The following is a 16,222-nucleotide window of genomic DNA, read 5'->3' as shown; positions in this document are numbered from 1 at the left end:
AGTGTTTAGGGAAAATCTGAATCTGTAAAGTGAACTACAGCTTTAAAATACACGTAGAGTTGAGTTATAGAGGCGTGGACATTTCTGTGCAGTATAGGAAATTGTGAATTGTAATCAAGTTGAATTGTGAGGGAAGATTCACACCTCTAAGTAATAAGTCTCGTAATTTGTCTGACATGTAGTAGTGAATAAGTATGGAGTATGAACGAAGTAGCTGTCCACTGAAAACCATATATTTGGTGATCTTACATTATTTTTGACAAACTGAAGGATTACGTTTTCCATTGTGTCTGCTCCCTCAGATAAATAAACCATATATAAGAACCTACTAAATTATCTGAAAAGTTCACATTGTCACAAAGGCCTGTTTTTTTTCTCATGAAAAAGATACGCGGGTTTCACAGGAAGGCTAAAATAAAAACACATGAGCTACAGGCACCTCAGAATTGTACATACTTTCAACCCCTGAGAGCTACATACACTACCCAACACTTTACTCTCAATTAAAACTAAATGCGGTAACAGCTGCACTCCTAAACATCCACTGATCTGAGCTCCCCCCCCTTCATCCCGCCCCCATCTTCTCCATTCTCCACCACATCTCACTGCCTTCCCCTAAAAGCTGCGACAACACAACAGTTAAATCCCAGAAAGCAGCCCATAAGTACCTCTGTTAATTACATGCGGAAGAATAGGCCCGTTGTGTCCCTGTGTGATAATGGTGCCAGCACAACAGAGGGATTACCTCTGGATAATAAGTACGCTGAGCTGACCAATGTGATGAAGGGCCATGTAGTGGGAAATAATTAACACAGTAAACTGGTCCGCAGGCTTTTCAGCCAGATGTCAGCACTGTCTGGTTACGGGCAGCGGATTAATGTCCGCAGTTATTTCACTGCGGCTGGAACCAATATCTGGAGATACTTTATTTTTCATTTTAATGAAGCTCGAGTCAATGTTTTGCCTGTTACTTTGTGAAAAAATGTCAGTTATGCCACTCATGCTATTCTCTGCTGCCTTTTAAATTATTAACAATAATCACCCCAGGATGCACTGTCTACTTTGGCTGAAAGAGTTGTACCACATTGTGTCAGAGCACACTGTCTAAGACTCGAGGTTATGAACTTTTGGCTTTCGTCCGCCAGCAGGAGTTCGAACTTAATGTAGACATTTGTGTTACATTAAATGATTTTCAAAGTCGAGTCAAGTCAGTTTTATTTACGTGGCCACAACTTGCTTCAAAGGGCTTTACAATCTGTAGACATACAACGGGTAAAACAATAAGGAACCTCAAGAAGGGTTCCTTTTCCAGTATGGACAGACATGCAAAAAAAAAAAAAAAAAAGCTTATTTCACAATCTAAAGTCAGATCCACTGTTTTCAAAACAACATTTCCGAGATTTAAAGAAACTCGATTGGATTCACAGCAGCTCAATCCACAAATGATACAAGCAAACTGAAAGCACCAGTGGGTTTAATCAAAAGACCCCCTCCTCCCACACCTTTCAGACTTGTGGAATTTGAGGAGTGGAGACAGGGTCCCGTTTTGTGTGTACAAATGATTGCAACAGTGAATGCCTTCCAAGAGAGGCTGTCTGAAAGTGTGCGCCGTTATCCTCATTGTTAAAGCATCTCCCCTCTCCATGACGGACGATTTTCACTCCACCTTCGAGAGTGGAAGTTCGGAGCGGTTGTGAACAATCGGTTGGGGCAGCACGTTGTAGAAACAAGTTATTTTCTAGCTTAACTCGACCCTGAGAGATTTCCACATTTCTTCACACATTTTGCATGATACCTACTAATTTAGAGACAAAAAAAAAGAAGAAGGTATTTGTTTGGCCACACAGTCCCAGTTCACCAGTGTATACGTCCCCTCCAGAGTTCCCGTCTTCTCTGAGCCCACCCCCACATCTCTCACAGTACTCTCACATTCCCCCTGCAGTATAGATTCCACATCGACAGCTGGCACTGCGGAGACAGTCGAGTGCGTTTGCGTCCCCTCGTGTGTGGTGGTTTTGGTCTTTGGCGGCCACAACAAGGAAAACCACCTCCGAACTGAACCGTTTGTGATCCTGAAATACTACAGGCCTTTCCTGCTTTTGTAGACGGCAGTGAAATACAAGGAACAGGAATGATAATGACCTTGCAGGTTCCTTCAGAATCCTGTGACGTTCTAAAAAGGCAAAACTTGTGTACCAAAAGACTGTGTACGTTTACACTGACATGAATTACGAGCTCAATCCATCAAAGCTAGAATCTACAGCTACAGCTTACGAAAAGTATTTCCTAAAGCTGTCAGCCTTAACATCCTGCCCCTGATCAGCCTCCACTTCCTGGGGTCAAGGGTCATCTGTATGTCTGATAAACAGCCAAGGACAGAGAACGTGGCTGACTGTCAATCACATTTGAGACTAAGGTCATACTGGTGGTATTTTTGGTTTAGAGTAGCCTTTGGGTTTCTGTCCTCCTGTCTATCACATACAATACCACACACACACGCACACACACACACACACACACACACACACACGCGCGCGCACCTGAGTAGTGTATCGAAACCCCCCACAAGACCCAATGTGACAGACCAAAGCCCAAAGAAAACAAGGGTCTGTGTCTCCTGTCCCAGCGATCACCTTTCAACATCTCATTTGTAACGGGCCATCAGGAATAACAGCTGGAGACTGTGTGTGTGTGTGTGTGTGTGTGTGTGTGTGTGTGTGTGGGGTTGTTGGCGGTTAAGGGGGTTGGAAACGCTCTGATTGAAAGGTAGACAAGAGAGAGAGTAACCAGCAGAGACAAAGAAAGTGGCAGAGGAATTAAACTGTCAGAGAGCGAGATAGAAAGTGACAGCGAGAGCAGACAGAGACGATGTAAAGCAGTGTACAATTAGCTCAGAGACACTCGTGAAGACCTCCCTGTGGACACTTTTGACTATGTTGTTCCTTTAAAAGAAGATAGTTGCAGATCAAAACCTTTGACAGCAAAGTTTATTGACGATCCAAAGTCACATGGAACATCTATACGTTTCCTGCACGGTTAGATGCCACCAGGGGTAAAGGAGACTTTTTCCTTTGTGGTTTCAGTGAACTGGTTCTTTAATTGAAATACACACTTTCTTGTTATAAATCTGTTTACAGACCCACTGCTTTCACTATAATTTCAATTTCTATCATCTCTTTTATGGTTCCTCTACTACCCAGTCTGAATTTGGGTTAATTAGGTGTAAATATTGTATTCACGGTAAAGATTGAAAGTTCCACGTCCAATAAAAGGCATGTGGTGAACCATAAAAAACACAGATGGCGCTCAATGTGCCCCAAATGTCATCAACATGGTTTTAAACATATGTAAAAACACGCTTTGTGCTTTACATTCAGAAATCTTTTTTCTGCATTGTATTTTGTAAATGAGAGAGCTGGTAGACCTGCAGTTTTAATACTGATGCACAATAGGGCTGCATTTGTGAGGCAGCGATAGACAAAACTCCACCGATATCATGGTTGCCAATAAGTGTTGATGTCAAGACTTGAATACATATTTAAAACACAGAAATATTCCACTCGATTTATTTAAAATTCTTACAAAACATGCACAAATCGCAAGTTTAACCCTCAAAAACTAAGGTTTTCACTTCAGATAACACTTAAACTCTGTTCTACATTTGGGGGGGGAAACAAAAATAGAACCGAATGATTGAGTGAATGTTTGGTGATTCTGTCTCTGACACGCATGTCGACGAGGTTCCTGAACAGAGACGGAGTGAGACACAGGGAGGAGATAAAGGAGAGTGTGTGTTGTCCTGTGGGGTTCCTGGTGTGTTATTACAGTCTCCTCTGGTGCTGCCATGTGCTTTCTCTGACCCCCCACCACACACACACACACACACCCTCCCTGACCCCTCCCTCATCCACTGGCCGACCTTTGACCCGCAGTGCTGTAGCGTTGACCAAACATGCCCCAACCCCACTGAGACCACAATACATCACTGTGGCGCCACGACCCACACTTTCCTGCAGAGACAGAGATGCTGCAGAGGAGTCATAGAAAGAACAGCGAGAAGTTTGTACCATGCCACATTAAGAATAAATAAAAAATCTGCGACAATTAATATCTACAAATTCGGGATGCAACGATACTAAAATAGAAGTACTTTCAACCACTCAGCGCTAATACTACAACGTAGGAACACCATAAGTCTAACAACGACTTTGACTTCATGTAATCAGTTCCTTACTTTCTGACTGTAACAACTTACAATATGATGCTGTTCTTGACATTTCAACATTCAACTGTTTCCTATCTTCTCCTGCTGCTTCTCTCTCTGCTGCACCCCCCCCCCCCCCCCCCAAAACACACAACACATCTTCACATCCCTGCAGCACAATGTCAACCCCCACAGAGAGCAGCCAGACAGCCCCACTGCTACCCCACCATTAGCAAAGTTAAAGCAAACATTGACTTTATCTAAATGAGGGCTAATAGCCTTTAACATTAACGGGCCCTGTAAAACTGGGAGAAGGAGGAACAGGGGCTGGAGGGTGTGGGGGACAGAGGCTGCCTCGTCAGGGTCCTGCAAATGGGTTCATGACGGTGTTGTTTAATGTCTTTGGGAGAACACAACAATCATATGTATGTATGTAATGTTGTGTGTCAACTTATTTCTGACAGGACTATAGCTGACACATCTCACTATACACTGTCCACAACAGTAACTTCTGAAATCAAACTAAATGTACGATAGACAATAGAAGAACAAAATGGATGAGCTGAAATAACTAATTTTGACTTTTCTCTGGCAGCCACGGCTCTACTCGTCCAAACAGCCCAAACTAGACAACATCTGGCCCCGACATTAGGATTTAACAAGAGGAACTGAAAGAGTCACTTGTGCCCTTTGAAGTGTCCCTTTGTCTGTCAATCACAATATAAATCGACAAACACACGTGTGTTAATATGTATGCTTTTCTCTCATCTCAAAAGGATACAGTGATTACAGTGAGCATCGCATGAACAGTATGTGGTTAGAAATAATAAATGAGAGAAATACATGTATTTTCTCATTCGTCATCGTTGCAAAATCTAAAACCAATTCATAGACCAGAAACATGTTCTCCCCTCATTGAAACAAACCATGTGTGTTATTCTGGTCCCAATGCTTGAACACTTTTTTAAAACTCTCATCCGGGAATGCTGATGAAAAATGTCGCCCCTCTGGGTCCAGCCCCTCCACTGCGGCTGGCAGGCAGATGCTCGCCACCATCGGGTCGTATAACGGTTATCAGTGTGTCAAATGGTATTTACGATAGTTAGCTGTGACTTAGGACGCGCTGCACGCTTTAAAAACAGGAGGAGGGGGGGGTGGGGGTGGGGGGTGGGGGGGGGGGGGGGTGTTTGCAATGAGGTGAAGTCGTGTCTTTGAAGCATCTGTCTGTGGTTGTTTACTCCATGAGGCATGAAGATGCTCCACTCCTCCATTCTCCACATGACGAGACCACAATTAGTTTTATATCACACGATGTACTGTCATCATGGTTAATCAGTGCTGAACACAGTGTGTGAGGGGGAAATACACATTCAATGTGGGTGTTCTTTGAACTTACAATAACACACGATTCACTAAAGATTAACCCCTTTTTATTCATTGGTCACCTATAACTTCTTGTTAGATGGTGGCCAGTGCTTTCCATACTGAAATACTCAGGGAGCTTTAAGTTATCACCGGATCTCAATATTCAGTTTATTTAATATATCATTATTTTTTTTTGTTTCATATGATTGCTAACTGAACATCAAGACATTTGAGGACGGGTTTTAAAATACATTTCTCTTTTTTTTTTTGTCAGACGGTGGCCTTTAAGCCACTTCTGTCATGTTCATGTAACTCCCCGTCCACCTTCCATTCTTGATCTGATTTCAAGGAAAGATCAGGATAACACACTCGACATTTCTGAAACATGTGTCTCGCAGAAGAAAAGCATCACCTTTGTCTAGTACTTTAAATCCCTACGGAAGGCTTCAAGTGCACCCACTGCAACAGACACCTCTGACACCTCTGCTCAGTCTTCATATCTATTCATCTCTTTCCTTTCCACTACAGTTTAAAACCCCGCTGGTCTGGTGACTTTGTGCCTCCTCCAGCCCTTTTTACAGAACCACAATTCTCTCCTGCCCATCATTGTTAGTGTTAGCATGCTAATTACATCATTCCTCAGTAATGAGAGTGTGGGCCACGAGGGCGGTCTGTGGGCTGTGTGTGTGTGTGTGTGTATCTCCGTGTTAGGTCATATTTATGGGTAGCGTCCTCTGGTTGTATACGGCCTCGGCATCTGTGTGTGCGGTTGTTTACACGCCACGTTGTCTTGTCTTTCTTTTGATGCGGCATGTGAGTCTCTGTTTTGGCAGCTTCAATTCGATGAAGACGCATTTTTTATATGCGTGTGGCTTATTACACTTGGTACAACAACAAGTGAACCCTCTCATCTCCTCTCTCCCTCCCTCTGGATAATGGGTGGTCTATATGCCAGAGTCGCCCGGAAAACATTAAACTGTTTAGAACCTAACCAGGAAACGATGTACACAAACCCACCCTCGTCATCTAATTCCTGGATGACCCTTTTGTTTACTGCAATAAGGCTCGGGGTCGAAGACGCAGACAAGACTGTGACGTGATGATACGCGCTGTTGGTCCTTTCAAAACAAGAGCACAGTAAACTTCAATAATCACATCATCATTATCCTCTTTACCCTGCTCCAGTTGTTTGACCGTGAAGTGTTTAACAGCTGGCTTACGTAAAATACCATCTGACATGCTGATAACCATCTGACATAGACGTGGCATTTCACATCACATGTACACGTGTGTGTGTCTGTGTGTGTGTGTTTTTGTGCAGGGGCCAGCAGAAACACAGGCATGCACTTACCAATTAACACATTTGATCTTCTGAGCTTGATATTTTTAGTGCATTCCAAGCGTCTAACGTTTGTTAGTATATTCTTCCTCACCTGCCACCTGCCTCATCACCGACCCCGAGAAGGCAACAGTTTACATCGGTCTTTCTACTGAAGACGAGGTCGAGTCCCTTCATGTAAAGGCAACATCTGCCCTTCAATAAATATTGTTAAAAGCTAGAGAAGAATGTCCTAAAATGGAGCTCCTTGAAGTCAAATGTCAAGTCAAACTTTTCTCTAAGCGGTGTAAAAGTATTTTAGGATGGACCTTTAATGTATACCGCTCACACTTGAACCAATGGGCTCATTTCCACTGCATGGGACTGCTCGACTTATTTTTGGTATGTCACATAATACTGCGACACGGCTCTCGCTGGATCCTCTCATTGTGAACCAAACATATGAACGAGTGTCCATTCTTAAAAGTGAATTTTTTTAAAATACGACTGATATATTTTGCAGATTCTGCATGGTGCAATTCTGGCGATGATTCTCCGACCGATCAGTGGTCTCGACAGAGGTGATACCAAATTTAGGACGAGGCCAGATGCTATCCAAAACCTTAAAACATTAAAAAAACATAAAAGAGCGGTTCCAAGCGAGTCGAGCCGTGCAGGGAAAACTCGGCACTCCTCTGTCTAGAGCTGCAGGTAGCCCAGAAGGCATTAGCCCACTGCTAGTCTATGACCCCTTGTCTCAGCTCAATGTTGTTCAGCTAACATGGAAGAATGCTAATCTCTCAGCTGCTCAGTCTCATGCTCAGCTACACACACACGGACACACACACACACACACACGGACACGGAGGCCCAGACGCTGGTTGAATCAGCGTGGTTGTGTAAGTTTATAATGCGACTCTACATCTGCTGTAATAAGTGCCAATGTCTGCTTCCTGTTCTTTCACTTTTACTGCCCTTTTCCCTTCTTTTTCTCTCTTCACCTGCATCTGTGTCTCCTCAACTGTCTTTCCCGTTCAGGGCCTCCATCTCCTTAATTTCTCTCTTCATCTCTGTGTGTCGCCACTCGCAGTGGAAAACAGCCTTCGGTGCCGTCTGATGCTCAGCCCTCACTGACTCCAAGGACACCCAGGGGGAAGAGCAACAATCTTTAAAACTATTTGGTCTTTCTGGTATCTATTCATTTGCCATTAAATGAACACATTCAGTTATTTCCTAAACACAATAAGCCACACTGTACTTTGCAGTTATTTCAGTGCAGATATAAAAGGAGCTGTTGTACATGTTCCTGGATTTACGTCGTACAATAGCGGCCTCACAATTACCGAACTGAACCTTGTGTGCAATGGGGTCAGATGAGGCCACAAAATGTTAATGTTTTTATTTGTTAATTTGTAACTGTTAATTCGTAATTGTATTATTCATTGTTTATACAGTTGCCCTAAGTAACCCACCTCCGGTACGCATATTTCTCTGGGACATCAATGTGGAAAAGATTTACTGCACACTAATAGTATTTTGTACTTAAATCCTGTAGTTTGTAATTATGAGCTTGTTTTACTTTTCATTACCCAATTTAATAAACCAAATTGTTCTGAATTCATTCTTTACTTGGCAACCTTGTTGCAACTTGGCAAATACAGTAGAAGTTAGTGAGCCGGTGCGGTCAGATCTGGGGCTAAAATATGATATTATCGTCATTGTTCGGATTTATTTAAATAGTTTGAGTGTCGTCTGTCTGCACTGTCCCAACTGGCTTAAGTTGTGAAGACCTGTTAACCTTCCCAAAGCTGTTTTACATGCTCTTTCTGGTATTTAGAGGCGATAGTAGAAGGTTTTCTTTCCTCAACATCGATCGTCCAGGTGTCACAAGGCAATGCCCCTTAATTCCATTTGCTTCGTAAAAGCAGCTCCACGGCACAGTAGATTACTGTGGCTGTACTACTCTCACTTCAGCTAAAGGTCGAACTGCTTCATCACGACCTCACGCATCTGAGCGTAACTAGTTGTGGCCCAAAATGACTGTCTCAAGCAGAATTGCACTGCTGTCATTTTAGTGTGAATTCTTTGAAGAAAAAAGCAGCAAGATTTGAAAAGTGCAAAGCCAAATATATCTGTCGGTTATTAAATATCAACTTCCAGTGGAGCCAACATCTCTGCAAGCATGTCATTGATTTTGCTTAGCCGTGGCACTTAACATTGTGCAGACTCGGGCTGTTTAATGCATGAAATGTTGGTGAAATTGCAAATAAAGCCGTGTAACGTGGCCAGTAAATCTTCCAGTCGGACAGAAATTGCAAAATCACGCTCATGATCATGAGTATTACCGATTACTGAGCACATAAGTTCAAGTTCAAAAACCACAAATTCACAATTATATGGAATGAACCTCAGACCACAAACTTATGGATGCCACCAAAACCCAAGTAAGTACACCCAAGTACTGTCTCAATGTTTTTCAGCTGCCTTTTCACAGTCAGTGTTACACATAAAATGACAACATAAAAAATTGGCAAATGTAAATTAGAAACAATCATTTTGTTTGATTTCTCCGGTGTTAATACTGTATTTTAACCGAGCGATAACAACTAACGTCTAACCATCATGAGGGAAAACTGCAGTTACCAATAGGTTGATTAGGGCATTTTGTCCCCTGTGTCCTCTTCATGATCTCCTGCCCTCTCTCTCACACCCCTCTAATCTGTTTCCTTCTCTTGTCAATTTTCCCCCTATTCTTCCTCCTTTTTTCCTCCCTAGTTATTTTTCTCCTTCTTCCCCTTCCTACTCTTATCATCCATTATTACTCCAGTGGTCCTCCATCATGAGTCCCCCTTTACTGTCCTTCACCCTACTTCCTTTCCTCCTCTCTCCTCCCACCCTTACCCCCTCCCTCTGTCTCTCGCCGCTGCCTGCCCCGGTTTCATTGACAGGCTGCAGGCGGCGAGGGGGAGGAAACGCTGTAGCATTGCACAGCAAACATCCCTAATAGGCTAATCTAATCTCATCTCTTTGCGGTCTATGGGCCTGTGTTTACTTTTCGGGCCCCGTGTCTGCACGCTGGCTCGGCCTCGCCTCGCTGAATGCAGCTTTGTTCCCGCTGAAAACTCATCATCTGTGTGATCTCGGGGACGGGCGCCAACTCCACAGCCGTCTGCCTGTAACGCCTGCATGCTGGGGATTGTCCTCATCTATGAGCAGCGTCTGTGCCTGCGCTTGTTTGTTTTTATTATGTTTAATTTCATTGGGAGAAACAGTGCGGCGGACCTACTGAAGTACTGAGTGGCGCTGCTCTGTATCTGACCCTGACCACCAACTTCCCAGTGGGCTAGCTGCGTTTACCTTTTTGAGTTGAGATAAGGTTCCTCAGCAGCCAACAAGGTACAAGGCACTACAAGTCTCAAACTCCCAGGTGAGTGCAAGCATACCTGACAGTAACTGAATAACCAGTCAGTCAAAGGTTCACTGACTATCTAAAGAGCAAAAACATTCACCAAGTAAAGTTCACCCAAAGATTAATGTCTGCAGATATTCCAAAATCAGTGCAGAATGAGCCAATGAAGGAAAACAGAGATGTTGACCAAGCAGGTTATTAAAGCAGATTCCACAGACCAGGTGATAGGAAGAGGAACACAAAGAGGAGATGGTTCACCCCTGTCCTCCAGCTTTAATGCAGCAGTTATGACTAAAACCACAAAGCAATAGTGCCAGGATGTTTCAAACAAATCCTCCTGATTCTGGATCAGCAGTGTGACAGCAATAACGCACAAATAGCATATTTCGCAAACGGCGGATTCGCACAACGGCTGGTGAGCTGCGCCAGAGGTACGGCCACACAGTGACGTCCGCAGCAGGGATTTATCTCACGGCTGGCCATCGGCGCTTCTGTTACTCACCTCTGGCAGCAGTGGACATCAGGACCACCTCCAGCAACAGAAAGACCCAGAGAAGCTCCATTAAGGTTGAATTTTCGGGGAAGAAGAATTCTCAGCCTGAAAGTAAATGAGACGAAAGAAAATTAGGAAGTTACTGGAGATACCGAATAATTGTTCACCACCTTGGAGGTTCTCTTGTATCTCTGTATATAAATAATCAATTTATCAAAACTGTTGCCAAAGTCTGATTTATTCCAAAAATCCTGCAACCACATTAATAATCTTACCATTTGATGTTTTTTTTGTTTGTTTTTTTACTTTGGATTAATTGCTGCCAAAATAGCTGCTAGTGCAAATGAATTAAAACATAAATTATATCAAGCGGCTGACAGCTGTTGATCATCTATGTGAAAACCTGCCTTGAATTTCAGAAGAGACAGAAGTGGGAATAACTTGATCGGAACATAATCAAGTTATTCCTTAATAAAGGACAGTAAATCTGAAAGTCTGAGACGATGTATTTCTTACATGTAATTCCTCTGCAGATGTTTTAAAACCCACCAGGTTAAAGTTTCTAGAGGTGGGTGTTAGATGGGTAGTGTAAGAATACATGCACAACAAGTTTCAACTTAAATCTCCTCTATTCTGTGAATTCTGCCCCGTGGACCTCGGCAGTCAGAATAAAATAAGGTGTTCATCAGTGCCTGCACACCCCTACAAATCCATCATAATGCTGTGGCACGGGAGCAGAGATTTTATGGAAGTCAGACTATTTTCCCCACAGATTTATTCGGTCCACCTGTCCACATGTCTTTCCTTACAGTGGTTTAAATCTTTCCGCCACAAGAATTCCTCCCTGAACCTTATGAGATCTCATTTCAATACTCCACATGCTGTATCTTTGATCAGCATCTGTCAGCGTCGGCGTCTCGGTTCACCCGAAACTGCTCCACACTTACTGTAAAAGGGCTGGGTAATTGATTTGATTTGTGGCAACGACCAGAGCGATTTCCACACATCCAAAAGTCAGGTCACATTCTTATGTGCATAAATGAGTTCTTACTGGAAGAACAATCTTCATTCCATAAATACACAGAGCGGGCTGCGCATTAGTAAGTAAAAGGTTCTTTAAGGAGGAGGAGAGCCTGCAACATGTGATTGTTTGCATTATGAAGATCCCAATAATTGACATCTTAATATTAACAAACCTGGATCATAAACCCTGTTCCCCTTTCATACAGTATGGCACGTCCACCTTTCCCTGATGAAACCACAGCTATATGTGACTGTGCATAGCTGTAACTGTACTTCTAAAAAAGGCACACGTGTGCACGTGCTGTGACGTGTTATAACCGTTACTTATACCGTTACTGTTCTTCACGGAGCGTGGAGCAACAGCCTCGGAAACACAATTGGCCGTGGAGGACTGCGCAGAGATATGTCGTGCACTCATTTGACTTTATGTCACATTGTTCAGCAAACAAACGGAAGAACGGCGAATGGAAAGGTAATAAAGAGATAAAGTAACAGTTACACGTTCACTTCAAACTCACTGTAAAGCGCGACAGGAAAGCATGAAGATATATATATATATATATATATATATATTAAAGAGATGTTGGCGTATTAATATATTCAGACTTACTGTAAGAAGTGATGAGATATCCGCAGTCCGTTACCCTCTGATGACCTGCACGTTGACCATGCCGTTCTCCCTCCAAGGATTTTTTTATTTTTATGACCGCGATAACTTCACCCGTGATTTCAAACAACCCCCAAAATAATTCACCAACGCACAGAGACGCGCCTGTCACCGAAACGCCAAGTCGCAGTGAAGGACGTCGACTGTAACCGAGGTGTTCCAAGTGGGCTGTGACTAACAACAACAAAAAGAAAAGTACGATATCTCGGCTAAGGTCAAACACGTGAGACTGTAGTATTTCTGAATGACAGTAACGCGCTCGAGGGACACCACTCACGGAACCGGGGAAGGAAAGAAAGAGAGAAAAAAATGACAACGCGGCGTCTGCACGAGCCGCCTGTTCACGTAACTGTTTATACACACTTATCTATGAAATGAAAAACTGAATACTATATCCACATTGCCTCCAGCAGCGGCTCCGCCGTCCAAAACCTTCAGCCCCCAGGCGAGAAAACAAACTGCGTCGACTGACTGTCCGAGTGCAGAACTTTCAGCCAATCAGAGGGCAGGCCAATCAGAGCGCGGACCAATCAGAGAGCGGGAAGGTGTTGGACACATTTGGAGCGGTTTAGGGGGGGGGGGGGGGGGGTCTTAATCTCAAATGAACTTTTATCATATGTGAATAAACAATACCAATAACTAAATTCCTTTTATTATTATTACTATAATCAGAATAATAACAACAATAATACTATTCATAATAATAATATGTATTTATTCATAAATATATTATTATTATTAATAATATGATCATAAGTAGTAGAAGTAGTAGTAGTATTTTCTATTGTATTCTATGTCTATGAAGTATAGTGCATGTACAGTAATTGCAGTCCGCGAGATGTCGCTCCAAGTAACAGTATAGACCACCACTGCCCCCACGTGGCATTTAGACGTTATTACAGCTCGATATTTTTTACAAGATGAAGCTCACTTTTAGTGTGTGACAGCAAAAATGGTTCCTGTAGATGTCCTGCAGCGTTTCTGGCCAAATAAATGTACTTGATAAATATAATAACTGATAAAGTGATTTGCACAGGTGTTTAAATCTGGCTCTTTCAACTAATAAATCACATGCACAAATTAAGTTTGTTTTCGTGTCAACGCTTTACAAGGTGATCTCTGACTTGTCCTATTATAAAAAAGTCTCTAATGTTTTATGAATATGTTGCAGTTGTGAATGTGTATGAATTATGCAGGGGAGTAAAAAGTCAGCGGTGGAAAATACATTTACTGCACTTAACTAAAATGTTGAGGTTTGTACTTTACTATTTTTGTTACTACAATTAGAAGAAAATATTATAAGTTTTACTTACCTGCATATATTCAACCACATTAGTTACTAGTTATATAACATAAAGTCAATAATCCAATTATGGTTTATTATTATGGATAAGCTCCACAAGCCTATGCGGCAGGCCTCTATCGTAAAAAAGACCCATCTTTACCGGCAGCAAGATGTAAGACTGCAGGTTTTTTTTAACTCTCTTTGAATTTGGCTCTGTATCTTTGTTTGGGACTGATATACTGTTTAAAAGTAAAACATCATGTGCTATTATAAAACTTTTGTTTTAAAATGGAAATAATATTGACCTTGTTTTTTCTATTCTATTTAACACTGTAGAGCAGTGGGGCCATCTCCTGGTGATAGGAAGAGCTTAGTGCGTGTGTGTGTGTGTGTGTTATGTCTACGCAAGCAGATAATGAATGTGTGTGGTATAATCTGGGCTTCTTTGAGTTTTGTTTGGATAGACGGCCTATGACTTTGTTCCTTATGTGTGTGTGTGTGTGTGTGTGTGTGTGTGTATGTGTGTGTGTGTGTGAGCACCATATATGATCAGGCCTATGCTGTTTTACTGTTTCGAGATTCCCCATGACACTTTAAGACCAACAGGTGCCTGTCTGACTAAATAACCTGACCACATGTGGAGGGAACACAGGTAGTTCCCTGTGAACTCACTGTCACTCCTGTCCCGTTATATTTATACACAGACATTGAATGTACCGTTTCATCGTTTAGGATTCCTTAAACAACACATTCTCTTGACAGACAGACATGACGCCCTCATGACGCTCTCGTTGGTCTCAGGTCCGAAAGTGACGCTCTCATTTGTCTCAGGTCCTAAAGTGACGCTCTCGTTAGTCTCAGGTCCTAAAGTGAGGTTCTCATTTGTCTCAGGTCCTAAAGTGACGCCCTCATGACGCTCTCGTTTGTCTCAGGTCCTAAAGTGACACCCTCATGACGCTCTTGTTTGTCTCAGGTCCTAAAGTGACGCCCTCATAACGCTCTCGTTTGTCTCAGGTCCTAAAGTGACGCTCTCATTAGTCTCAGGTCCTAAAGTGACGCTCTCATTTGTCTCAGGTCAAAAAGTGACGCTCTCGTTAGTCTCAGGTCCTAAAGTGAGGTTCTCATTTGTCTCAGGTCCTAAAGTGACGCCCTCATGACGCTCTCGTTTGTCTCAGGTCCTAAAGTGACGCTCTCATTAGTCTCAGGTCCTAAAGTGACGCCCTCATGACGCTCTCGTTTGTCTCAGGTCCTAAAGTGACGCTCTCATTAGTCTCAGGTCCTAAAGTGACGCCCTCATGACGCTCTCGTTTGTCTCAGGTCCTAAAGTGACACCCTCATGACGCTCTTGTTTGTCTCAGGTCCTAAAGTGACGCCCTCATGACGCTCTCGTTTGTCTCAGGTCCTAAAGTGACGCTCTCATTAGTCTCAGGTCCTAAAGTGACGCTCTCATTTGTCTCAGGTCCTAAAGTGACGCTCTCGTTAGTCTCAGGTCCTAAAGTGAGGTTCTCATTTGTCTCAGGTCCTAAAGTGACGCCCTCATGACGCTCTCGTTTGTCTCAGGTCCTAAAGTGACACCCTCATGACGCTCTTGTTTGTCTCAGGTCCTAAAGTGACGCCCTCATGACGCTCTCGTTTGTCTCAGGTCCTAAAGTGACGATCTCGTTTGTCTCAGGTCCTAAAGTGACGCTCTCGTTAGTCTCAGGTCCTAAAGTGAAGCTCTCATTTGTCTCAGGTCCTAAAGTGACGCTCTCGTTAGTCTCAGGTCCTAAAGTGACGCTCTCATTTGTCTCAGGTCCTAAAGTGACGCCCTCATGACGCTCTCGTTAGTCTCAGGTCCTGAAGTGACGCTCTCATTTGTCTCAGGTCCTAAAGTGACGCCCTCATGACGCTCTCGTTAGTCTCAGGTCCTGAAGTGACGTTCTCGTTTGTCTCAGGTCCTAAAGTGACGCCCTCATGACGCTCTTGTTTGTCTCAGGTCCTAAAGTGACGCCCTCATGACGGTCTCGTTAGTCTCAGGTCCTGAAGTGACGCTCTTGTTTGTCTCAGGTCCTAAAGTGACGCCCTCATGACGCTCTCGTTAGTCTCAGGTCCTGAAGTGACACTCTTGTTTGTCTCAGGTCCTAAAGTGACGCCCTCATGACGCTCTCGTTAGTCTCAGGTCCTGAAGTGACGCTCTTGTTTATCTCAGGTCCTGAAGTGACGCCCTCATGACGCTCTTGTTTGTCTCAGGTCCTGAAGTGACGCCCTCATGACGCTCTCGTTAGTCTCAGGTCCTGAAGTGACGCCCTCATGACGCTCTCGTTAGTCTCAGGTCCTGAAGTGACGCCCTTTTGACGCTCTCGTTTGTCTCAGGTCCTAAAGTGACGCCCTCTTGACGCTCTTGTTTGTCTCAGGTCCTGAAGTGACGCCCTCATGACGCTCTTGTTTGTCTCAGGTCCTGAAGTGACGCCCTCATGAC

The 16,222-nt window shown here is 43.4% G+C and overlaps 1 protein-coding gene across 1 annotated transcript in view; it reads right to left on the bottom strand.

Moving 5' to 3' along the window:
- The window catches only part of fgfrl1a (fibroblast growth factor receptor like 1a), a 65,352-nt gene extending 52,446 nt beyond the window's left edge, over positions 1 to 12,906 (bottom strand). The window contains exons 1-2 of the mRNA XM_034544343.1: positions 12,423 to 12,906; positions 10,799 to 10,894 (exon numbers count right to left, since the gene is read on the bottom strand). Coding sequence (XP_034400234.1) covers positions 10,799 to 10,859 — 61 coding nt within the window. The 5' untranslated portion in view covers positions 10,860 to 10,894; positions 12,423 to 12,906. The remainder of the gene's footprint in view (positions 1 to 10,798; positions 10,895 to 12,422) is intronic.
- Between the last annotated feature and the right edge of the window lie 3,316 nt (positions 12,907 to 16,222).

The sequence above is a fragment of the Cyclopterus lumpus genome, chromosome 10 (genome assembly GCF_009769545.1).
Source record: "Cyclopterus lumpus isolate fCycLum1 chromosome 10, fCycLum1.pri, whole genome shotgun sequence".
Lineage (NCBI taxonomy): Eukaryota > Metazoa > Chordata > Actinopteri > Perciformes > Cyclopteridae > Cyclopterus > Cyclopterus lumpus.
Note: the sequence above shows the minus strand (reverse complement) of the source record. Positions and strands in the feature narration are given on the sequence as shown.